Source organism: Psittacula echo, assembly GCF_963264785.1.
Source record: "Psittacula echo genome assembly, chromosome: Z".
Classification (NCBI taxonomy): domain Eukaryota; kingdom Metazoa; phylum Chordata; class Aves; order Psittaciformes; family Psittacidae; genus Psittacula; species Psittacula echo.
Window position 1 is genome coordinate 12,880,545 of NC_137742.1, and position 26,050 is coordinate 12,906,594.

Below are 26,050 nucleotides of genomic sequence, written 5' to 3' on the forward strand. Positions count from 1 at the left end.
CTGTCCAGGTCTCGCTGGATGGCAGCACAGCCTTCTGGCGTGTCAGCCACTCCTCCCAGCTTAGTGTCATCAGCAAACTTGCTGACAGTACACTCAATTCCCTCATCTAAATCATTGATGAATATATTAAATAATACTTTTCTGAGCTAACAGCACCTCCCAGGTAGCATAACCCAGTCAAAACTGCACAGCTTCCTATACATAGAAGTCTGTAAAAACCCATCACCTAATTAGAAAAGCCTTGTCATTGCAGATTATCAAGTCTCTGTGGTTTAAACCATCGTTTGCAAAATATGACCTTAGACACATTATCATTTCAGGACAAATACAAAGTATATTTTATTGATACTCTCCAAACAGCCTGTAAGAGAGAAATGACAGTATTGAAAAAAACAAAACTGTGAAGCTTCTAGCTTGCATTCAGTGTAAAAACTTGGAGGTATAAACAGAAGCCTGGAGTAAAAATATTAAGTAAATTTCCAATCCCACAGTGCATAGAAACAGTAACAATGGTATTTACTCTACATTAGAAGTGTTCCCATGTTTAGTTCCACATATATGTTTCTCTTCTATATAAAATTCTGTTAACTTATGTACAAATAAGATGTCCAACATCTGCTTTTTAATATAAATATGTAATCTTCATAACTGAAACATTACAACAGTTTGATCAAAAGTATAGAAAACTCCATTTATTTTTATTTGGTTTTTTTTCAATGGCAGTGTTTAAACCTTGAACCCAAATGAACTTAGAATGATAGGTATTATTTCACCATAAAAATGCATTGCTCATTCAACATGCAAAGTATTGTTGCATGATACATGAGTCAGTGGAACTACAATAACAAAATCCGAAGAACATGTGCTGGACAGCCCATTCTAGCAAATGCTATCTGTAAGATCGTGTGTATCACAGAACAAAGAGTAAGTACTAGTGTATGTTTAAATAAAATGCTACAAACTCAAGTATTGTCCTCGCTCTATTAAGAATTAAGGCAATCAAGAGTTCAGAAGCTTCAGTTTGGCATAGTTGCATTAAGCTCTCCCCCCCTTTCCCCATTAATACATTTAACATGTTAAATTCTTTTTTACAGGCCTGCTGATACATTTTTGCTATACATAGTGATACAACTCAGTGTGAAATGATTAAGCAGTAACATAGTTTAATATCCCCAATCACACTGAGCTGATCCAATTTAAACAACAGTTTCTCTACCAGCTAAATTTTCCAGCATAGATTTCTAAAAGTGTTGAATGACTAGCCTCTCAGTGTAACTGATTTTATGACTTGCATCCATTCTTGGGGTAATCTAGAATTTAAGGGTTCAAAATAGAAACAACAGTCAACTAATATTCAGCTTTACAAAGGATGATTATTTGCAGTAAAAATACTTTATAGACATATACACAGTAGATAGAAGTCAACAGGCATTTCTTTATGGCTTTTTTCACTGAGGTACTGTTACAGCATCCAGCTACAGGATACAAGTGTTCATATGGTATGAACACCACATTCATAACACCAACTCATGACAAGTGGCAACAGGCTGCAAATCCAGCTTCACTGCAGGATCACAGGAAAAAGTCTTCCCTGCTATGTCGAGGGTCTCAGTGCAAGCTACAGAAAGCCTCAAAGGCAACTGGCATAAACAGGGAAAATCAAAATGAAAGTTTCACTCTATTAGAAGGAGAAAAAAACACTCATAGCAAATTAGAACCTCACAGTCAGGCCACTTCTAACAATTAACAGCAAACATTTGGGACATAATATTCCAAGGCAGCAAGGGCATATAACACAGCAGCCACACAGTAAGACTTGAAATGAGTAGTTAAACTCTTGCATTTGATCCTTAAGCTAAGTGCATGCGCAGGCTTAGAGGAGCCAAGCTGCCATTATAATACCACACAAGGAGAAGTGCTGCAAGCCAAAGATGAATGCTGTCAGAAAAGATGATGTTGGCAGGCACGGGACTTCAGCTGATGCCACAGTAGATGAAAAACCCCTGGTGTTTTATGTTTTACATAAACACATGTAAAAACCTCAGCTGTAAAAACCTTATTTGTGAATGCACATTTAGTTGCACTTTCCCCATGTATTTTACATGAGGGGAAATGCAGAGGCATTACATTCCTAGTCACAGTACTTCCAGCCCCAGTACTCTTGGCATAAGGGGAAGATGTTTTACGTTAAGATAGTGATTGTTGCTGTATGTATTTAGTATTCCACCTTTACATCAGAAAATAATGGGGTTTTTGTTTGTTAATTCTTTTTTTAATCAATGTGACCACACAGCTACTTCAGCCTAGACTTCTGGTTTTATCAGTTATGCTGAAAATTTGTTTCTGCAATAAATACTGTTGGAATGAAATGGAAGTTCAAAATATGCTCAGCTAATTATGGCAATTAGTTCTTTCCAACTCAGTTGTTTTTTTAACCCCAAAACCAGGCTGCAGAAGCTTGAGTGAGTTCCTTATAGGAAGATACAGCACAACACTGAAAATTTACAGCTCACCCATATACAATTCATAGTTCCAATTTTTAAGCACTTTATGACATATCACTACTTAGATCAACAAATTCATCATCCCTCTTGACCAAGTCATCTTCATCTTCCAAGTCTTTCCAGGTGCTGGTGGGTAGAGCTGGTTTGATAGACTGTCTTTGAAGTAAAGCAAATGGAAACAAGGATGACAGACGGGCAGAATTTCTCAGCATTGGTACAGAATGTACATCTCCAGAAACAGCTTGACTACGTTCTTCATCCATTTTCTCCTGCAACCTTTGCACTTCCTCCATCAAGTCCAAAATCTTGGCAGTTGTAGCTATGGTACCACCACCATGAAGCTGGGCTTCAGGAATCCATCTCAAATACCGCTGTGCCCAGACTTTGATTTCAGGGCCATCGATGCGAGGTAACAGAAGACCATGATAGTCAACAGGTTTGCTATGCCAGCTATCATAAAATTCCCTGAAGCTATTAGGAAGTTCATCTGAAGAATTTATGAACTTGCCAATTCTTTTACCCAGAATGTTTTTAATTAAATGATCCGTTTCCTCCCTGAAAAATCCTCTCTTCATGGGAGATTTTGCTTGAGTTAATGGCAAAGAAAGTTGTCGCTGATGCTTTAAGAGGAAAGAAAAAAAACATACTGATATAAATACTGATGGGACTTTAGTAAACATTTTAAGAGGAAGAAAAGCATAACTTGTATTCAGAAAATACTTACAAGCAGCAAAGTCACTTAAACAGAGACACTGCTTTACTGTATAGTCTAAAACTGTTACTCTTCAATGGCTGATATGCCAAATACTTCAGAGCATACTTATTTAGTTTAAGCTAGCCACACAAATGAAAGAGCACTTGATTTAGGTTTTATCCAGTGGTTCCTCATTGCATCCCACAATGTAAGAGTTCTCTGATTAATACTGTGGATCATACTGACAGTGTCTCACTTGAGAATGCTGTTACAGAACAGAATTTAACCAACAGGGATATTACAATCACAAGAAGCTATTCTGAAGAAACTTTTCTTACTGAATTTATGCTATTTTCCAGCAATGAGGTGGTCTACCCATAATCGTCTGTACCTTAGATAGTTTTGGGGGTGGTGGTCCCCCTCCAAGTCCACACACACCACAATTACACTCAGAAAATCAGGGAGGCAATTACAGACCTGCTTTGTAATTCAGTTAGGTACTCTGTGGAACAATAAAACAAACTCACTTCAAACATGTCAGTGCAACTGGATGTTAACTCCCATGAGTTATCACTACACTTGCACTAAAGGGTGAAGAAGAACCCCCTGAATTCACAGCTATGTGCACTAACTGTAAAACAGTGATTTATAACTGAAGTGGGTGCAAACTGTATTCTTAAGTTGCAAGTGAGTGAGGGGTACAGGTATTTTGTTAATTAAAAGAAACTTTGCACCAATACTTCCATTATGGGTACATTTGAAGTACAAGTTGTGCAAAATACGTTTATAATTTAAAAAAATAGTTAAGCAGCACATATCTTACTTTGAATCGTGCAGTTTTCCGTTGACTTTTATCCGGTTTTGGCTTCTCTGCATAAAAAGGGTTGTTCAGGAAAGCCTGGGCCTTGGGGTCAAACTGCACAGACCAGTCCCACACAGTAAGAAATCTGAAAGGATCGCTTTGTGTCTTGAGGCTTTCACCACTCTGCCAAAACAAACAGGTCACAATTAATACTGCTGGAAAGGAATTCTGACCAAGTCAAGGTGAAATTAAGAAACTGGCTTTTTACAGAAGAGGCCACAGATTTGCAACAACACTCATGATTTGCATATATTCAATAGCTGAATGACATTATTGGATGCAAGTGAGTACAAAGTTTATTTATATATTATTTTCCAACTTCAGATGGTGTTTCATTTCAAGAGTGCAACTAGACAGCACTGAGAATACCTTTCACAGTTGAAAATAAGCCTGATTAATCTTAAGAGAAAAAATGAAGTTTTGAATACTGGGCAGAGGACAGACACTTGACTGTGGAATAAAACCTCTCCACATTTCAAAAGTTAACTGCAGTTATGCAGTGCTACCAGTTAAAATTTTATTATTAACAATTTATTTATATGCAAGCCAGCAATGTTCACTTTTTTTTTTTAATCACTGTGCAGGCTTGCAGAGGATACTCCTATTGCTTCCAGCTTCTCAGGGTAAAGAAAGACATGGACCAAATGTACATCAACATTCAAGAAATGGTGATTCTGGAATACAACAGAATATACTATACAAGTATTTTGTACATAACTTACTCTGCAGGACAGGATATTCCTCTTAGGTTAGGGAGCCCCACTTTCACTGAACAACAATAAACACAAACCTATACCCATACATTAGAAGTAATAGATTCCTGAGTTATTTTCCTTTCATCATCATAAACACCCCCAGTCCTGAACCTGACTCCTTACCTTTCAAATAAAAGAAAGGATGGAAAAACATGCTACTAGGGATTTTGGTTGGTTTTTTGAGTGTTCCCTGCTTGTTGGTTAAACCTATTCTCCAACACATTCCATCTATAAAGTAACAAACACTTACTGTACTAGTGTCTTTTTGATGTTGCGAGTTGAAAAAGAAAGTGCTAAAAATAGGCACATAGAGGCTGTCTGACAAGACAGTTAAGTAAGTTTCCGTGAACTCAAATGCTGGAGGATACTGCTGTACCAACTGCCAAACACAATTTAGCAGGAGCAGAAAAACAGGAGCCTAAATAAAGAAAATGGTAGATCAGTTTCAGGAAAAAAAAAAAAACCAAAACCCCGTATGTTCCACCACACAGACTGTTTATTTTAAAGTATTCAGTGTCTCCAAACAAATCTTAAGGGAAGCAATCTGGTGTAACTACAGAACTGCTGCATATAACTTTGGCTGAACTCTGCAGAAGTATCATCTGAGACACACTTGGCCAATTGTTGACAGAAAAGAGGAACACTTTCTAACCTGAATTTGCACACACTAAATTGCTATGAAAGCTGCTGCTACGCAGCCTTTTAAAGCTGGCAAAGCAAAACTAGTTTATAGCAATTCTGGTTCAGAACTATCAGTCAGTTTGCACTTGTATGTCCATTCTGTATAGCAATTCGACGCATTCCCAAAATATAAACAAAAATTGAGAAGTGAGACTGACACATTTAGCAAGACAGTATAACGTCAAACTCTAGATGACAGGAACAGGCAAATCACTTTTGAGTTATTTCTATGGACACTAGTACCATTTAACAGTTTTAAAGGACGCGAGATACACGTCTTTCAAAAGACTCCAAGATTGAATGGGAAATCTCACATTTGTTCTCTTTAGTTATAGAGACACTGCTGAACTCTAAAATGCAAAAATAGTGATACTGTACAAAACACCAACACATAAAGCAAAACAAAATTAAAGATCCTCAGATTAACTGGAAGTTGTGGACTGACATCTAAATCCCTTCTTCTTCTGCATAAATGTTTAAATAATATGGAGAATAATAAAAAAAAAACCCATACCTCCTCTTTGTCACTTTTATGTAAGTGGTTACAACGATCCAAAAAGCCATGTCCTCCAATTACCCACTCCTTCTGAATAAGGCTCTGAAACCCTGACTTTGTTCTGCTGTATGAATCCATCATCACTTGAACCAGACTAGAGATTACACAGCACAGATCAGTAGCGCTCTCTTCTATAGAAGACAACAGAAACCACATTGTCTACTAAGCCATTCCTAAAACTAGGGTAAGAAAGCAAAGTATTGCTAGCTTCATATAAACAAAATTGTATTTCAAGGTCAGAGAATCACACAATTTATTGCAAGTGTTACAGAGAGAAGTTAATCCATGTTTCTGATTTGTAGAAGTGTAAGGTTTCTTGTACACTTACACTAGGGTAATACTTCAACAATAAAACCCACAAACCCTAGCGTTTACTACTATAACTTTGATGCCTACACCATTCAGTCTCCCACACGGCAAATAATGCCCCTCCTATGCTACCAGGCCAGCTACCTGTCCTTACCCTTCCTACCCTGCATGCATCTTTTCATAAGTGTGAAACCATGCATCACACATTCCTCATCCTTCAAGTGTCTTCTAGAAATACCTCTTCTCCATGCTAGGTTTCTCAAATAGCAGTGTGTGGGGAAAAAACCAACCAAGTTACTAATCCAAAACCAGCTTAATGGTTAAACATTGCCTTGGTTTTCCACGCTATTACTCCATCTAAGAAAACAAACTGCTCAAGATGTCTAAAATAAGTGTATTCTTCCATGAATTTTTAATAAACTACATAGTATTCAGTGTGTATCTAGAACATAAAAACCATCCTTTTAGAAAGGTTTCATGCTCCATGTTCTTTGTGTTTGTGTGTCCCCCCACCTTAGTGTACAGCAAAAGGGTGTAGGAGACATTTAACAGAAGTTAGGAAACAGGAATGCATAAACACGAGGTAGCGTGGCTCTACTACCAGTTCATCAGCAGCTTTGTCATTCACAGTGTATTTCTTAGCCTGTAATCATGCTTACCAAGCTTTTTTAACTACAGAAAGCATTTCCAGGGAGGTGAAAGATTTAAGTGTCTCGTACTTGGAGTACTCTATGAATTTTACCAGCCTTTACCATAATTACAAGCTTACAGCTTTATGCCTAAAGAAAAACAAAATAAATTAAGAAATAAATATATATATATGATAATCTCACTGAATTCTTACCTATAAGCAGAACATTTGTCTGCTGTCTTTCCAGACACTCAGCAACTTCTATTGCTTTCTTCAAAACTCGCCTGTTGTGGTATAGATAAAGTGAATATTTTCATGGCATTTTTACAATTAAGTTTCTTACATTAGCTTCTCCTAAAAGGAGTTAGAATGTCATACTACTGAAACTTGACCAGCCCTTTAAAACAACAAAACCATTCTCAACTTCTGCAAATGAAGAAAGTTTGCTCTTGAGACTTAACAGTTCAAGAGGTATCTTTGTTTGGCCATTGGTCATGCATTTCAAGTTGTACATTTGTAATACAATACTTTCTGCTGGATGAATAGCAGCCATTACACACACGCACTAAAGTATTACAGTTGCCAAGAGCCAAATCTCTATCCTGGAAAGATACATTGCCACACTTCTGTTGTAATCCACTACATACTACATTTCTCACACAGTATGGTTTTAAGAGGCAGAGAGGGAAGTATCAGCAATCAGATCTTGTAAACATGCAGATAAAATTTATTCAGAGATTACCACTACACAAGGAAGATGGAGTGGAGTTAAAGATCACATAAAACTAGATCTAATGCTGTTGGTTTCTAGACCTAGCTCTTCATAAAGTTGGTTATTTTCAGCAAAGTTTGCACACAAGCTAGGATTCTTGCAACTGCTTAGGTCACTAATAGAAGCTGACAGTTTATTTCCTGAGTCTGGAGTTGTCAAATTCCTTGTTCTAGCCTCTAGAATAGCTGAGAAGGCACTCCTACTAACTGCAAGAGCCACGAAGAGCCAGATCCAGGAAGCAACTGGGTCCAAGTATGAAAATGACCAGTATCAAAACAGTGTAAGGATAAGAACTTGTGCTGGTATTCACTTTAAACTACTTTTAATCTTGGTTATGTCAGTGCATTTCTCCACCTGTGATCTTCACTAGAACCTCTCATTCAATATACACTTAAATTTTGGATTAAGCAATGAATAATTATTAGTATTGACTGTTATTAAGACTAGAAAGAACTGAAGCTGACTGCAGAAGCACTTCATGCTAACAAGCCTATCACAGAATAAACTAGCAGACAATAGAGCTAGCACAAAGTAACACTGAAAACAAAGCCCCTCAACATTCCACTGTAACAAGCCTTAAGTTAGCCAACACCATTCCAACACTTACTCACTGTGGACTGCTGAGAAGAGAAAAAAGAACTTGAGGAAGGATCAGGAGAAAGGGACAAAACTGAGAACAATTGTAATTTCATAAATCTTTGGTGCGCTAACATCTTGAATACTGCAGTTCATCCTGTCCTAAAGGATATTACAGAAGTAGAGAGCACAGACAAGAAGGGCAAGGCTAGTCAGAGACACAGAATAGGTTTCATGCTGGAAACAAATAATATTCTTCAGTTTGAAAAGAAGGTGACTAAATGTGGGAGGGAAATTACTGGACCTATAGTTTTAATAGGTATGCTGGAAGAGTTGTAATTGGAATGATTTGCTGCTTCAACGTTTTTAGTGTGGAGGCTTAACACAAACCTGCACTATAAAAATATTGTCTCAAGTTGTAAAACTTGGTACTTAAATGGGATTATAAATCTGTCCTAAATTTCATTCCTACTGGAGATGAAGAGTGTCATCATATTTCAAGAAATTATCTAGAAAACCCACAAGTGTACTGAACAACAACTTGAAACCCAGGAAATTAGAGATATAGCAAACCTGATTATCTCTAGCCAGTTTGTGCTCTCCAGTAACGAAAACCATTTCACATCAGTTGCCCAGAAGTCTGTACTGTTATCTGAAAAACAACAAAAAAAAATTGGTTTGTTCACACGTGTAGTGCTAATAAACAGCCATCCATTGTATTACTCTTCCTTTATGAACTGCTATAAAACAATCAATACTAAGGAGTCAGTAAATTCTAATCACCGGTACATAGACACCTTATAACTAAATGAGAAAGTGAAGTAGTCCTACAAACACCAGTAAAGTTTTATAGAACCATAGGCTTTCAGAAGAAGTATGCTATAGGCTCACAGCAACCAAACCAAGTAAATAAGTCTGTTGACAAAATGGGAAAGGAAAAGTTTAATAGGAGGTGATGGTTCTTCCACATTCCAGTTGCCTTGACTCTTAAGCATGATCCGTGTAAACCTTAACATAAGGAGGCTGGATTTTGAAAGTCATTACCATTACAGTCAGAAACACAGAAGGATTTTAGAAAGTTACACAAATTTACGGCATGCAAGACTACCCAAAAAAAGGTTTTAAACAGTTTTCCCTGCAGCTGAAGGGGCACTGAAATACATCAAGATGGGAACAGCTAAGATAAAGAAGCGAAATACAATACCACAAAATCATTAAACTCTAATGAACTTCGCTAGCTTTTCTGTAGCTTTTTAAATGCAACCTAAATCTCTATTGCCCTCGCTCCCTGCTCCCCTCTTCCCTCCCCCCGCCTCCCATCAAAGCCAGTATTCAGAAAGCGGAAAGCTCCTCAAGCTGATACAGTCAACTAAAACCAGAACAGACTACCTTTCCTGCATAAGGCACAAACCCTGAAGCCCTGAAGGTCAAGACAGTTCTGCTATTGAGGAACAGCTGAGGTACACCACACTCCCCTCCTTCCCTATTCTACCCCTGATAGCTTCAGTTCTGCATGTTTCTGTATAACTTTTCACTTCCCAGTGTCTCTCTGTACCCTTTCAATGTTTAATTCCAACACATAATAATTTCTGCCTTTTCTGCAGCTGGCATCTACGATCCTCAAGTGCACAGGCATATATCCATTTTGTTCCTGTAGCTGTTCTGCCTCCATGCCGGCTCTTGCTCCTGCTCATTATGCATTTAAAGGAAAAAGAAATAATCTCTTTCCCCAATTCATTTCACTCTGACCACAGAAATTAGCTCTCCACAAAAGCATCAGATTAAGTGTGGCTGGCTGTTCATTTTGTTCTGTCACACTCAGCCACAACTAGACTCAATAACGTGTATGCAGGCCTCTAGAAACAACTGCTTGGTCTGGCAGTTCTCTCTCCCCCTGATAAAGTTATCTCCAAGTCAAAACAGGAACTTCTTTTAAAAGGCACAATAAAACACTTGCAGCTTGTTTTACCTCTTAATCAAGGTATTTTGCTAATAACCTCACAATAGAGAGCAAGCTCTCTCTTCCTCCCTATCTTGTAGGATAACAAAGAAATACTCCACAAGGATTTGAGAACTGAAGTGTTCAAAGTCTCTAAGTACGCAGGCAAGAGGCATACACTGAGACTTGTGAGCAGTTTAGCAAAACCAGCATCTGCCTTTGCCACATTTCAAATAAAAGGAGCAATTTAAGAGGATCCAAGCTGTTCCCATCAAAATCCCTTTGCAAGCAGCTATGCTACTGTGGTTTTTACTTTGCTTAATGAGAATTTTTTTAAGTGAAACTTCAGTTTAGGCATGCGTTTAGGAAAGTTAAGTTATATTGGAAGTTCACAGAGAAATAGAATGACTTAGCCTGGAAGAGACCATAAAGTTATCGTCTAGTTCCAACCCCCCTTGTCACAGGCAGGGACACCTGCCACTAGATCAGGTTGCTCCAAGTCCCATCCAGCCTGGCCTTGAGCACTGCCAGGGATGGGGCAGCCACAGCCTCTCTGGGCAACCTGTGCCAGTGCCTCACTGTAAAGACTTTCTTCCTAATCTTCCTAATACCTAATCTAAATCTACCTGGTTTCCGTTCTATCCTGTAGCCATTCCCCCTTGTCTTATCACTACATGCTCCTCTCCAGATTTCTTGTTGACACATTTTTGGTATTGGAAGCTGTTTGAAGGTCTCTGCAGAGTAGTCTCTTCTCCATGTTGAAGAAGCCCAAATCTCTCAGCATGCCTTCACAGAAGAGGTGCTCCAGCCCTCAGAACACCTTCGTGGCCTCCTCTGGACTCACTCCAACAGCTTCACATCCTTCTTATGTCGGGGTGCCCAGAGCTGAATGACCAGAGCTTCACTACAGATTTGCCAGAAACCATTTAATTGCAATTATATCAACTTACCAGCTAAATTCCACGTATAAAACCAGCAGGACTTGGTTATTGTCTATAGGCTATGCTACAAATACACAGTTCCTCAATGATGATCACTTCAGTTACATTCCACATCAACAGCCACAGGTGAACCGCCCCAGTGTTCCACATGCCACTAGAAGCTATTACAGCATTGACCCTCATTATCTTGTAGAGGATCCACTGTCCAAAATGGTTCAGTGGCACGCTGCACAGCTGCAATGTGTGTGGAGCTTTTTTCACACCAAGAGGTGAGGTTGAAGTACAATTTCATGACAACAGTATAGTTAAGTCTCATAAAAATGTCCAAAAGCCTAGCTTACACTTTCACAACTCTCACTTTAACTTCTTTGAAGTAGTCATGTTTCAGTCCTACAGCCAGTGACAATTTTGAGCAAGCTCTGCTTCATGTTTTGTGATGTGACTAGTTCGTAACAAAAGCTAGTGCAAAAATAAATTGGCATTCAGACTCATCTCTTGACATGGCACAAAGGCTTAAAAGCTTCACACTTAACATGGACCCCACAGGACTGAAAAAGCTCTCCCATAAATTTTGATCGAGCTGGTGCATTCTAACTACCATTTAAACTCCAGTCACTATCCAAATAGTACCTCTGGATAAGCATTCAGAGTAAGTCTAAGAATTACAAACCTCTTAACATGCCAGTCACAAGCACAGTCCTCAGTTATATTTAAAAACCTGTTTTTAACCACCACCAAAATCAAGACACCAATCAAGACAAGGACTGCATTCATAAGACAAAAAACATGCTCGTTACACTTTGCATCTAAGTCACTTTAGAGACAAAAGACTACTTTGAAGTTTGACTTACCTATCAAAAACAGCTGTTTAAATTTTGTGTATGCTGTCTGGATATCTTGCAGAGAGGGAAGGCTGCTTGACAAGTCATCCATCTTCAGGAGTTCATAGGGAGGTTTGCTAATTGTCTTATAGATTCTAAATCAAATCATCAAGAGATTAAAGCCACCTGCTTCACAAGCCAAATAATGTACCAACTATTATTACTGAAGACAAAGTTAATAGGCATGTTTTGGGAAAAAGCTGAATACCAAAGGATATACACTTGGAAAGCTAATGGCCTTCAAGCATTTTTAAATACTGGCTGGAAGATTGTCTACAAGCTTTTGACAAGTTTTGCTGCTCTTAACTGTTCCACTGATAAAAGATTTGTGCAGTTATGAATATTACAAACATTACTTGTTTTTTACTACTGCTTCTTTAGTATTGTCTTCACTAAATAACACTAAAATTACTAACAGGCTGTTTAGAGATGAATCCAGAAAGAAAAGATAGACAGAAACACCCAAACCTCCTAGCAGACACTATTTTTCTAGACTTTTACCAACCACTTACATTCTGATACCTAGCTGCTAGGTCTGCTAACAAAACACATGAGTAAAAGAAAGAAGAAACAATTTGAACTCAAACAAGACAGTATACCTGTCTTGAACTTCCTTACATATCTGATATTCTTTTCCCTAGAAGGAGAGGGAAATAATAGCAGGCTAGATGAAGCTGTGCTTTGGACCCAGAACATTCCCTCTCATTCACTCTCTTGAGCTCAGATGAACATCAGCTTAGTAAATATCTCTGTTGTCATATTGGCTTTCTATTGTCAAGATTTGGGAAAAGCTGCCTTAGCTCATGGTTCAGAAGCGAAGCCTTGCAAGCATTGCTATGACAGGACAGAGTACTTTGTTTCCTGTTTGTTGTATCACAGTAACCTGCTCTAAGTGAGAACTACAGGTTCCATATCAGAAATGCATTTTACTAGACCTACCGGAAGATGCATCAGATAAGAGAATTAAGGGAAAGCAATCATTTGTCAATTACAATACTTGTTCCACGATGAAGCAAATAGTTTGTGCTAGAAGATATGGCTCTGAACAGCTTTTTCAATAAAAAGCCATTAATTGTAAACATACGCCATGTGCTTGAGTTCAGACCACTATTACAATGGCACGTTAACACACCCTTTCAGACAATTTGTAGATAAATTTTTAAGCACTAGTGGTTAACCACCAGTACTCCACAGCAAAGAAAACCACCAATAACATCCCAAGTTCAGATGGCCCCAGACAAGGGATCAAAATACCAGTTGATACCTTGTTACAGCTTACTGTTGGTTTTACTTATTTTCACATTACGAAAGGGCATTAAGAAGACTTATAACTCATGTAAACCTCTCCATTTCAGGGGAGAAACTTGAAAGCAAATGCAGGAAGGGCCAAAAGCCTTTCCCATGCAAGTATAATTAATTTTGTCAATGAAAGATTTTAAAAGCCTTATCAAGCTATTTTCTGTTAGTTCTATGCAATTAATGGGTTCTTCACCTATGAGGAGAAAGGAGATAGCAGTGAAGCAGTAAAAATTGTACATACTAGCCTGATCTAACAGCTTGCTGCAAGAAGAGAAGTTTTCTCAAGGACACTCAACAGGTTGGAGAAAGCAGAGGAAAAAAGCCATCTTTTGTTCTTGCAGTAACTCAGCCAGGCAGCTATGCTCCTGCCCTTATGTTAACTTTGGCATTTCTCAAACTGCTGAGCTAATTCAGCTCACCACCTCAGTTGAATCAAACTGCTGTCTGTCATCACATCTGAAAGTAGCAGTAGTGAGCTGCTAGATTGTCTCAGTCATTTTATGTCACTTTAAAGTTATTTAAGAACACGAATCTAGTTCTCATAAGACAGCAAAGTTCAGAGAAACTTAAAACTCAGCTTGCAAATCCATGTTTAGAGATGGGGTTTACACTTCTCTTACTTGCAGACACAGTTGAGGCCATCAGCTAATGATATACTAGCTGTACTTAAGAACTACAGGCTTTGGTGCTGCTTTACCTAATAATACACCACAGTTTGTACACATTCATCTGATGTGTATTTCCACAAAGCTATCAGTGATGTTACAGTCCTGCACAACTGACAAATGCTTAGGCCAAGGGATTAAACCCATTCCACTACAGAAAACTACTTTTACATTTGGAACTTGTTTCCTGATGCGTGCAAGCTTAAAGATATAGCATATATGGAAAAAGAGAAGCAAGGTCCATACCAAGCAAAGTGTTGTGGACAGAATAGCTATTACTGACCCATCCAAGAAGGCTTTTTGTGTTTGTGAAGCGATGTCATCCTGTTCTTTGGGAAATGCAGACATTTTGAGAAGAGCAGCACCGTTATGGCAAGACCAACACCAAATCTGCAGAAAAACATTGACCAGGTGATGTAAATTGGTAAACTGTTCTGTACAAAGCATTTGTTAAGTGACAAGTGATGGCAAGAAATTTCTCTATGCTGTGCTTCATTGAATTTTTGGTGTATTCAGTGAACTCATCAATAGAAGCAAACTTTTACATCTGCACCATGCCTCAATACAGGCATGCCTCAGTATGGTGTTATCACTTGCAAGTTTTAAGTTAAGCTTTACACATGAACAGGTAAATATAAAGTGTCAGATTATAGCAGAACATTACTTCCTCTACTGTTCTCATAGGAAAAAAAACAAAATTGATCACAACATTTATGGCCAAATTATGTGAAAGATAGGCCATAGCAAGATGGCTTTTGGAAATAACTCTTATATTAGCCATCAGTTTCTCCACATAGATATAGTTGTGTTTTTCTTATAGTTCAGCCACGAGTCATGCATAAGGGGTCATCTAAGCACAGGAAATAAGATATGGAACTTTTTACAACTGATAAGATCGCATAGTTCCAGGTATTACTAGACAGCCTTTAAAGGTCCCTTCCAACCCAAACTACTCTATGATCCCATGAATGCAAGATGCAGTTAAAGAATCACTTAAATTTCTGCATAACAGCCACTGTAATTTGCCTGGTTGACTACTGAGAACAAGTGAATCAAACTATTTTGAGTTTCACTATCTGAAAGGACACCTTAGGCAGAACAGTACAGCACTATCTACTCCATGGACCAATTAATTTAAAAGCATGAAGAGAACATTGTTTTCCCTGGCAAATTTGACGGATATGCCACAACTAATGTAAGCCCTCACAAGTGAAGTTACTTTGCTCCTTGTTTCTATCTACTCTGCTTTACTGGTTCTTGAACTGTGGTACAAGGCAGAAAGGCAAAGCCAGTCTGCTATGAGGTGCAAAACAATATATTTAACTTAATTTTCTGTTGAAACTGGTAGAGCTAGTTTTTCAATTAGGCTACTTGGCTTTGAAAAAGTGATGCACCATCACAGCCACAGTACTTATCATCACCCAAGCAAGGTAACTAGAAGTATTCAGCTCTACCTGTACCTGCATGGTCTTCACCTCAGTATTCAAACAGCATTTGAAGCCCTACATCCTGCCCCAGCTAGACACCAATCAGTAATCACTCTAATGAAAAACAGGCTGATGGATAGAAAGGCTACTAGTATATGTAGACTATAGGACATCAGACATCTGATAAGTAAATGTACACTGTGAACCATACATACATTTTGGTTTGTACTGCTTAAGAGAATACAGACTACTTTGAGTACTTCTTCCACCATCTCCTTCCCCTTCTATAGATGACTAGGTATATGTGTGAGCTATAAAAAATAAGTTTTGAAAATAATATGCACCAATATCCAAAATGCTAGTTGGAATTTTGTCTTCTCAATAAGATTTCTTACCCTCAGCCACAAATATATACTTACAGGAATGCCTCTGCCTTCATATTTCAAGATACTCTCTTCAGAAACACATATGGGAACAACAAAATACAAAGGTAGCCTAAGATAACAGAGAAGATTTTTGCACTTAAGAACTGAACAAAGAACAACTTCAAAGTTCATTTCACTGATGATGAGTGTTCTAGCCCACGTTAATCATATATTCACCTTACTGCTACAATAATCTTTCCTACAATATAATTATATTGTCCTCAACATCCTCCCTTTACTTTCAGCTGGATAAGGCTTCTTCCAATCTTGAGCTCTTAGTTATTTTCACTGCAACATTACCCGCTTAATTGCAGTCTTTCCAAGCCTGCAATTAAGTCCTACATTAATTTGTAACATTGGTTGTTAATACCACCTCAGTTCTCTCACTTGGTTTTTTAAAAAGATTCATTTTTAGTATTAGAGAACTAGTTGTTTCCATGCCTTCTGCGCCATTCACATCACAATTAAAAGAATGTAATTTTATTATGAATTTCCAATATCAATCAACACTATTAATGTTTAAGGCCCAAAAAAGAAACAAAGATAAGTACTTAACCTCAGCTTAGGGTCTCTCAAGACAGCTCTAGAATAAATATTTAAGACTCCATTGAAAATTGGACTTTAATTCCAAGGTCTTTGTAGCCTTTCAGGATCAGACTATTAAACAGGAGTACACAAAGCCTTGTATACATCCTAATAGGTTCACTAACAGATGCTACTTAGGTGAACTGGTAGAAGCATACATCTCTAACCTTCTACTACAGGCAACACAAGTTAACTTCCACCAGCACATTCTGCAGACATGCTTTAAATCAGTTATTTTTTCCCCACTCAGTCCCACAGCTAAAACAGAAAATCTCAAGTGCATCTAACTTAAAATTTTACCAGAGTAAAGGTACATGACTGCGAAAATGTCAACCTAACCAGTAAGTAGGACAGAATGTAGGTACCAAACCTACGTATTTTCTATTACTGAGTAGCCTGGTCTGATGTTGAAGTTAACCCTGCTGGAAGAGGAGTTGTGTAAGATCATCTCCTCAGGTCCCAAATCAAAAGTATCCCATAAATCAAAATGGAAACCAGATCCTAAAAGAAAAAAAAAAAAACCTAAACAATTGTATAATGCTCAAAGGTAGCACTGATTTTTGCAAATCTTAATGAGACTTATATCCAAAGCTCACAATTAACCAGGGCAAGCTTACTTTTCAGAGACTCTGTAGCCTTCATTGGTAGTCACTATTTTGTATTTCACATTCCCTTTGGTCCTCTCCAACTCATCACGCCAGTCCTCAAGAGTATCAAACATTACAGTTTGGTTTCTTCCATCTATCAGACATAATAATGTTAACTTCGCAGACTATCAGGAACTTTAAAATGAAAGCATTCCTGTATCAAGTAGTTAGTTTTCATTAAGGTAAGCAAGCAAGACCTCTTAGGTACAGAAAGCCGAGTCAAAACGCCTTTGTATAACACACTGCTTCTGTCTGATCTTTACAGCTCATCTTTCTGTCAAATATCACTAACTAAAAAATTCAGAACAGTTTCTCCTACTGTTCTTAGAGAACTTTGATACAGTTGAGGTTGTCCTCACTTCCAGCCTAAAACCCAGGATGCCGAGCAGCAAATGCCACTGTATACTAGTGCAGCTGACTGACATCTAATAACATAGACTTAAATGTAGAATTAGTAATCATACCAAAAGCCCTTCTGCAATTCAGGTACTGCATTTCATTTAAAGTTCATTCTTTTATCATGGATAGGAATTCTGTACTGAATAGAACATTTCAGGCACTTGATAAGAGAAGAAAATTGACTACAGCAATTTAAGTCTCAATCATTTCAGCTGAGAATTTCTGTATTTCTATTTAGCCACCTCAGCAAGAATTACCACAGCAGGTTGATTTAGCCTCAGATCTTGTATAATAGCCATATAATTTATGGAGTAAGTGCAATTGTTTTAGACACCCATCATCATTAAGTTTCCTTCAACATCAGCTAACACGGAAATACCAAACAGAGCTCAAATTTCCACAGAAGGTACAATAGCAAGTTGAAACTTTCCACCTCAACAAGATACAGTAGATGAAAAATTTATAGCTGGAAACCAAGTATTATTAATGAGCTCTAAGGGACAACTTAAGATTTTAAGAGTATCAGGCCTTAAAAGGTATAAACCTCCATTTCTAAAGTCTACTTGGTTTGTCCTGTAACAACTTCATGAAGAGTGAAACTAGGCAATTATTATTGCAGATAGTTACTAAAATACAAAAGAATTTTGGCACAACACTTCAATGCCATAAAGACTAGGCTTCTCTCACATTTACTTGATCTATACCTGGAAAAGCTTACAGTCTTTCTGACATTTGTAGTTCAAACTGAACACCAGTTACAGATGAAGCCTGCAGGAATTATCTGAGCCAACAATATGCCCATGGAGCAAAGGCAGACAATGAATTCTTGGGCTGCATTAGGAAAAGCAGTGCCTATAGGTTTATTGAGATGATTGTTGTTCTCAACCCAGCACTGGTGAGACCTTGCCTGAAGTGCTGTGTCCAGGGCTGGGCTTCCTAGTACAAGACAGGCACAGGCTTTGCTGGACCAAGTACAGAGTAAGCCCATAATCATCATCAAAGGGCTGCAAGCACCTGACACAAGGAAAGATTGAGACCTATGATCATTCAGCCCGGAGAAGAGAAGGCTTAGCAAGGGCAGAGAGGGCCAAGAAATCTTTTCGGTGTGTATAAACACCTGACTGGGGGTGTAAGCAGGGGAGGAGAATAAAGAAGATTGATCTAGATTCATTGTACTCAGTGACATGACAAAAGGCATTTTTGCTGAAGTACAGCAAATCCCATTTAACATAACCTTTCTCACTGTGAGGACAGTCAAATAAGGAAACAGGCTGTCTAGAAAGGTTGTGGAGTCTCTGTCCTTGGAGGTGTTCAAAACCCAACTCAACATGTCTTGGCAAGTTTACCATATTTAAGCCTACTCTAAAGAGGGGCAGATGAACAGGAACATGACTAGATGATCTCCACATGTTTATTTTAACGTCAATGGCTCTGTAATCCCTTGACATATTTTGATAAATGTCTGATTAATAATTTGGGTACATCAAAACTTCCCTTTATGAAAGGAGTAGGTATTCCTGGTGCATTACGAAGCAGGTTCTTAATTCAACGTATTGCTATTACTTCAGTGGAAGTCTGAACTTTGAAATGCTAGAAAGTGCATTGACAACTTTTTATCTTGAATTTTGCAGCTTACTATATTACTCAGCCAAGATTGATCAAGTGAGAAGATTATGTAATAAGTTAGCTATAAGAGGAAGTCAAATGTCTCATGAAATCCTGCTATGCAAACCCATGTGCTTCTTCTGCAGTTGCCTAGGAGGAGCAGATCACTTGCAAATAAGAGCAAAAAGGGAAATACTTTGTCAGATGCCACTGAAAATGTAATAATTTAAGAATTAAGAGCAAGACATTTGGTTCACTTCAATAGTATGAAAAAAACACACTGATAAAATAAGCAAAATATTTCCTAGATGAGAAAGAAGCTCTGACTGTAGTCAGAGGCACATGAAATGCATTTGCACATATGTAAGCTTTCAATCCAGTGATGCTACTCTTGCTTGGAAAGTTTCTGTGTAACTGTTGAAGGACACTGAAACCAACAGTAGAAATTCAGAGATTTTTAGCAACGCATCTAACAATGTATAGCAACAGAAAAATTAATCTTCTGAGGCCATCTGCCAGTAGAGCAGAGTCACAAACTCAGCTACTAAGCATCCCAGACTGCTTAAGGAACTAACAGTATGCAACAAAGATAAATCAAAAATAGAAAAACATTTACCTGTGTTTTTTGGAGCAGCTGATGCATAAGAGAACAGAAACAAGCGTTTAAGCAGCTTAGGAGTCTGGCTATGGTGAAGTATACCACTGACAATCTAGGAAAGGACCAAAAATTAACACCCAAACACAGAGCAAGACTATCAACATAAAACATTTTTTACCAGTCCAGTTTTAAACAAAACTGTTCAATGGGTTCTATTTCCAACAGCTGAAAACTGATTTTTAGAAAACTTTCTCTGTTGCCTGCAAGATACTAAACCTACGTGGCTTAACAGCAAGTATTATTATACATGTTTAACTTCCAAAAAGATCATTATTTAAATACAGGCTGTAGACTCCTAGTTTGGAGTTCAAATTAACTTGTCAAAAGAACTCTAGTTATCAGGAAACTAACTGTTTTCACATGAAAAATGATGAAGTCTAATATAATAAGGCTATATACCACAAACAGAAGAGCTTCACAAATTTGCCTGAGCTGATTTCATATAGTACTCCCATTTTCTTCAATAAGCCAGTGCATTTGATCTTTAACTGCTATACATAACCATCTTTAATGAGGAAGGTCAGCTAGAAATCAGTCTTTTTTTTTCCTCTCTCAATTGGGAATGATCAGAAAGCACGTTAATGGATCTCTCAATGAATTTCATCTTTCCCTCACCCCCACAACTAAACACTCAACACCAAGCTTAAGAAAGAAAAATTAAGTTACTACACTTACTCTTTTCACTTCCTCTTCTTTTGTGTATCTCAGACAGAAATTAAATACCCTAAGGTCTTTACAGTAGATAATTAACTTCTCTGGGTATTTTCTCAGTTGTCCAGTTAGAAGTTTCTTTTTCTCATCATAAACTGCAAAATTAAAAAGTCTCAGTAAATACCAGAAAGATTATCTATTGATAAAGCTACCCCTGCTTGACTCTTCAAATTTTGAAAGAAACTAATCAAGCCCAAGTGTTAACAAGTAAAAACAAGCACCCTATAACACACACTGACAAGCTCCTGTGCTAATATACTTAACTTTATTTTTCTTAAACCAACTCAAGGTAATTCCCACAAGGTAGAAAACAAACTTGCAGCAAGCCAGCTGCTGAGTGATTATTTCTGTTCACATCCTGACTGTATAGTAAGTTCAAAGTTGAGATGCACAAAGAACATATTTTAGTAGTTTTGCCCAAAGGAAAGTCAAACTGAGATCTTTCCATGTTCCTAAAAACAACTTATTTTTTTTTAAGCCACCACAAAGTTCCTAGGAGAGCCCTTTGTTCACTTCTGTTTGAGGATATATAATTTCAGAACTTCAACTGCTGCCAGCTAGGCCACTATATACAAGATTAAACAGTATCTTATAACCAGTTTTCACCAGTCTCCCCCTAGACCACTCCTTCTCAAATTCACACCACCATTCATACATACTCTAAATAGTCTAACACCTTTCCAAGGTCAGGCTTCTCAATAAAGCCTTTGCTACTGTTTACAAATGACCAGCCCCATTCTCATTTACCTTTTTTAGCAATACGGGCACACCTGTAAACCCTGCTGCAAAACATTTAATTATAAATTAAAACCTCATTTTCTATCTTCTTTGCTATTTTGAAGACACCATGAATCTCATAAAACAAAGTCTCTTAAACAAACAAAACATTGTTTGGGAATTTGCTATCTGTACTGCTCTGCAGTGCTATTGCTCAAATGAAATGAACATCTCCGTACTTATAGGATTAGTCAACACACTGGAAGATCCTTGTGTACCAATCTTAATCAGAGACTTTCCACATAATACTCTTCTTTGAAGCATGGCATTTTGCAGGTATGGTTTTGTCTATCCCAACAAGATAATAAAAATGTAGCTTTAAGAAGCATTAGGGATAAGACTCAGTTCTTCTATATCTCTTATCTGTCATTCTATCAAATATATCTGCATCTGTCTTTACTAGACTACTCAATCTAGGTCCCTGCAGTGTCCACTCTATCAGTTTTCTAATAAGGAAGTACATGTACAAAGAGCACAAGACTACAAGACACTTAGAAGTTTGAGGCATGTTAAAACAAGAGGAGAAAGCTGACTTACCTCCATAGATTTGATCTACACATTGCAGGGTTATGTCATTTTCTCCTACAATCTTATTCTTAAATTGCGGCTCCTAGAACATGAAAAAAGTTCTTAGAAATGTCATAACACTAAGCAGTAGCACCTTAACACAAGTACATGATGTGTTCAGAACGTATTTTAATGTCAGAACTACTTATTTTACAAGCTGTTAAGGCAGAACACTAAAGAACATTTTTTAAAATACCAACAGATGCAGGTTACACATAGGCATAGTTTATAAACTGCAGATCCAGTTTTGTCTCGGCCATGCTGAAATGTAGATAGAGTTTTACTTTTCAAATAGCTTCAATGCATAAATTTCTATTGATAGTCACTTTTCAAACTATAATCACAGCAGTAAACAGGAAGTAAAGTAATTTGATGTAATCCAAGCCCTTTTATGACAAGTTTCCTTGCTATGGGAACCTGGCAGGAAATAGAAAATATCTTCAAAGAACAAGTATCCCAATAATATTATACCATAACAGCCAGATTTATGACTGGGTAAATCATTTTATCTACTATTTTGGCAAACTAAGTGATTTGGGGCTCCACTCACTTTTAGAATTCCATGAGTTCAGAGTTTAAAAATTACATTTCAGTGATACCACAATTAAACATTGTTACATTAGCTATTATTGTTATGTATGTATTACCAGAAGACTGATGTATACATCACCAAATTACATTTTACATGAAGACAGCTGTGAACAGAGTTAACCTCATTCAAGATATTTCCACATCTGTAGCACTCTGAATCAGATAGCTAATACTGAACTTCTGTTAAGTGAAATATAGTTGACTTAACATGCTATAAACCCAAGATTTAAAGTTAGTGATGGAACAGAAATTACCATGGTCACTATTGACTTTAGCACAAATCTCATGTGATCTGTGGAAAGGGCTCTGCAGGTCCAAAAATTTGTATTTGGCTGCAGAAGACTTAGTGTAACATTTAATCTCCTTGAAATTTTACCTCAAGAAACTTCCACCTACAATCAAACCACTTTCTTCTTCACTGTCAAGATCATCTTGAACTTGAGAGCCATATACTAGGCTTTCCTTCACTTTTATCACCTAAATGGACCAGAGTGTTTCAGATACTCAAGCACAATAAAAAAATGTCTGGCATTACCTGTCCCTTTTGACAGCTGTCTTTGAGCACCTAAACCAACCAACATCCAACTCACTTCTAAGACTTGGCAGCTTTTTAACTTTTGTAATGTTTGACAGCTCAATAGTACCAGATTTTTAGTTTTTTGCAGTCAGCCCCTGACTTGGGATGAAATAATTCGGAGCTTTACTGAGCCACACAAACTGTTAAATAGAGCATTTCCACTGAGTAAGAGTTTACTGAGTCTTGTGTAGCCCTGAAATGGTTCTGCAAATGTAGCCTAAATTCAGACACACATTGTACAACATTCACACTTCCGCAATTTGTGCTAGACAAGCAGTCAGAAACCAGGTTTAAACAAACCGTTACTTTTCAAAACAATTCATTAACTTAATCTTCACAAAATTACCAATGCATAAGATACAAAGAGTTATATAAAATATGTCTAATACAGGCTTGCACCGTTTTTACTTAAATAGTCATTGTAGTTTCAGGAAGGATCTGCATAGATCAAGCAGATGCAGACTAGTAAAATCAATCTGCACCCATTAAAACTGTTTTAAAAAGCTATATTCATTCTGTATCCTTATATAAGGAATATTCAGTCAGAGATACTACATATCTTCAGAGCCTGTTTGATCATAATTAGAAGACTTGTCTTCCTACATTATCATCTGAAGCAGAATCATCAAGGAAAGCAATCTTGAAGTTTGTGCACACAAGTTTTCCACAGGTGCCACGGTTTGAGCCATCTTCTTGTATATATTTATATACTGTGCTTGCCTCACAAAGCAGCAGTTCACCTGTACAAAAGAAACACCGACTTGAAATGTAACTGATATTTATAATTGAATTATTTAAACTGTTATCTTTAATTCAGCACTAACTTCCTCACAACTTCTCATATGAGAAAATATTCCATCACTGTTACACAAAAAGATTAAGAGACAGCTCTTGGAGTTTGTACCTTGAAAGCCTTCCAGGTTATTAGTATTACTGAAGATGGACTGAACACTGTTCAACTGCATGCACTTAGCTCTGTAACCAGAAATATCTTTACCATGGACTGCTTTAAGTGGTAGAAGAGCAACACATGAAGTTGCAAAGACCAGCCATATGAGTGTGTACTCAAAAAAAAAACCCAAACCCCACCAAAAAGAGTTTATATAGTCAAACAAGTTTAGAATTGTTCCAATTTTCCTTACTGTTAAGCTCTAAAAAAGCTGAAAGATTTGATTTTATTATTACAACTTCATCACAGTTAGTTTTTCATAGCTTTGACTGGAGATATTGCTTACTTTACAGGTCCCAGGGCTATTTTAAATTTCTCAAACACAAGTTTGCAGTTCTAATCTTTAAGTTAACAGGAAGTGAACTTCAATTTTAAGAATTTAAAACCAGATTCTAGGAGGTATAATCAAACAGTCTCTTGGTCTTTCCTATTAAAAAACAAAACAAATAACATAACAATACTAGCTTGTTCTAAACTTTTACTTGTTATTTATCTTAGCAACATCATCTTTCCTGATCTTTGAAAACATTTTTTAAAAGAAAGAACTCTAAATTAGAAAAAAAACCAAACCAAACCAAAAAAACTTAACAGTGAATGAGGCATCAAAAAGTTTAAGTATCCCGTAGTAGAAGCAAAGAAACTAGAAAGTAAGTTTCCACTAGTTACTGGCCTTCAGTATCCAAAACCACCCCAACAAAACACAAAACCACCCAAACTTATCTTCTAAGAACAGGGCTAACTGAAGTATAGACAGTTCTCCATATGCCACTTACTTGAAAATGCTATACTCAAACATTCAAATCTATAGAATTTTTCAGCATCCATGTAGATACAGATATTTGAAACATTTCAACCCATGTGTTTCAACTCATATTGAAACACCACCCTATGGTGTAACCCATGTTACACCAAACCTTCTATTTTACTACCTGAGACACTGATGTCACTTATGTGCTTGCTACAGATATTGAAATATTTAAATACTGTTTACATAACTGATTTTTTTTATTCTTTAATTCTAATAATACAATATACAGCAGTTACCTGGTAATAAATGAGGATTTACTTCTTTTTCTATGGGTTCCTTTATGTGTACTTCCTAAAGAGAGAAAAAGTAATTATTACTTTGCAAAGATTGTACCTTCAACACATGCTGTATGTAACAGCATCTTTCCACTTAAATTCCTCATATTCTAGAAACTAAGCAAACTAAAACAAAGGAAAAACTTCCTAAATTAAGGAAATAATTTTGCAATGTGTTCCTTCCACTACAGGTCAGTCGACTACTACTTAAATAATTAACTCAGTGGTGTGATACCCACAGTGTCAGTTAGACGCAGCTGTGCACATAAAAAAGGAAATGCATTATGTGTGAGTAACTGACAGAAATAAAGCATTCCCAGTAATTCTTAAATTCTCTCAGCACACATAAATAAGCATAAACTTAGTATTACAATACCATCTCCCAGAGTTTGCTCATAAGCTTTTCCACAGTTAATATTTGTTTCTAAGGTACCCTTCACCGTTTTTCAAGCTTCATCTTTCACTATCTGTTTTTTATTTTCTTACACATATTATTGCAGTCAAAGGACAAAAATTACTAGATTATAGGTCAGCTACCAAGATTATAGGGTAAGGTATTTCAGAATCTCAGAGTCAAGAGATAAAACCAGCCACAGGATATCCTTTAGTCTGGACACAAATTCCACAAAACAAACTTAAGTTCTCAGTACCACTTATTCCAGTCTTAAGGCACTGATCGCTGAGCTAAAATCTCCAGCTGAAAGATTATTAAACTAAAAGACATGCTACACCCTTCCTGCTCAGCCAGTTCAGAACTTCCTTCTCCAAGTCTATTAATGACTTTCCATGCATTGAAGTCTTTCTGGAAAACTATTAGTTAACTGGAAGCCCCCTTGGGGCCACAGCAGTAAGCACAGTAATTTTAGTTTGCTATCAACACTAAGAGCCAAATATTGCAAATCATGGAGAAAGGAGACATAAGCAATAACAGGTTTGCTGGATTAAATACAAAGAAACAAAGGCTTGTGAGCATAAAAATAATCT

At 37.2% G+C, this 26,050-nt stretch overlaps 1 protein-coding gene across 1 annotated transcript in view; it reads right to left on the reverse strand.

The window, feature by feature from the left end:
- Nucleotides 1-457: 457 nt before the first annotated feature.
- MTMR12 (myotubularin related protein 12) overlaps nt 458-26,050 on the reverse strand; it is a 33,386-nt gene continuing 7,793 nt past the window's right edge. Inside the window, exons 2-16 of the mRNA XM_080637458.1 lie at nt 25,028-25,082; nt 23,638-23,774; nt 21,837-21,909; nt 20,487-20,617; nt 19,770-19,863; nt 17,120-17,243; nt 15,912-15,987; nt 14,349-14,455; nt 12,072-12,196; nt 8,914-8,992; nt 7,206-7,276; nt 6,011-6,183; nt 5,066-5,233; nt 4,022-4,183; nt 458-3,124 (exon numbers count right to left, since the gene is read on the reverse strand). Of these exons, the coding sequence (XP_080493584.1) occupies nt 2,549-3,124; nt 4,022-4,183; nt 5,066-5,233; nt 6,011-6,183; nt 7,206-7,276; nt 8,914-8,992; nt 12,072-12,196; nt 14,349-14,455; nt 15,912-15,987; nt 17,120-17,243; nt 19,770-19,863; nt 20,487-20,617; nt 21,837-21,909; nt 23,638-23,774; nt 25,028-25,082 (2,151 nt within the window). The 3' untranslated portion in view covers nt 458-2,548. The remainder of the gene's footprint in view (nt 3,125-4,021; nt 4,184-5,065; nt 5,234-6,010; nt 6,184-7,205; nt 7,277-8,913; nt 8,993-12,071; nt 12,197-14,348; nt 14,456-15,911; nt 15,988-17,119; nt 17,244-19,769; nt 19,864-20,486; nt 20,618-21,836; nt 21,910-23,637; nt 23,775-25,027; nt 25,083-26,050) is intronic.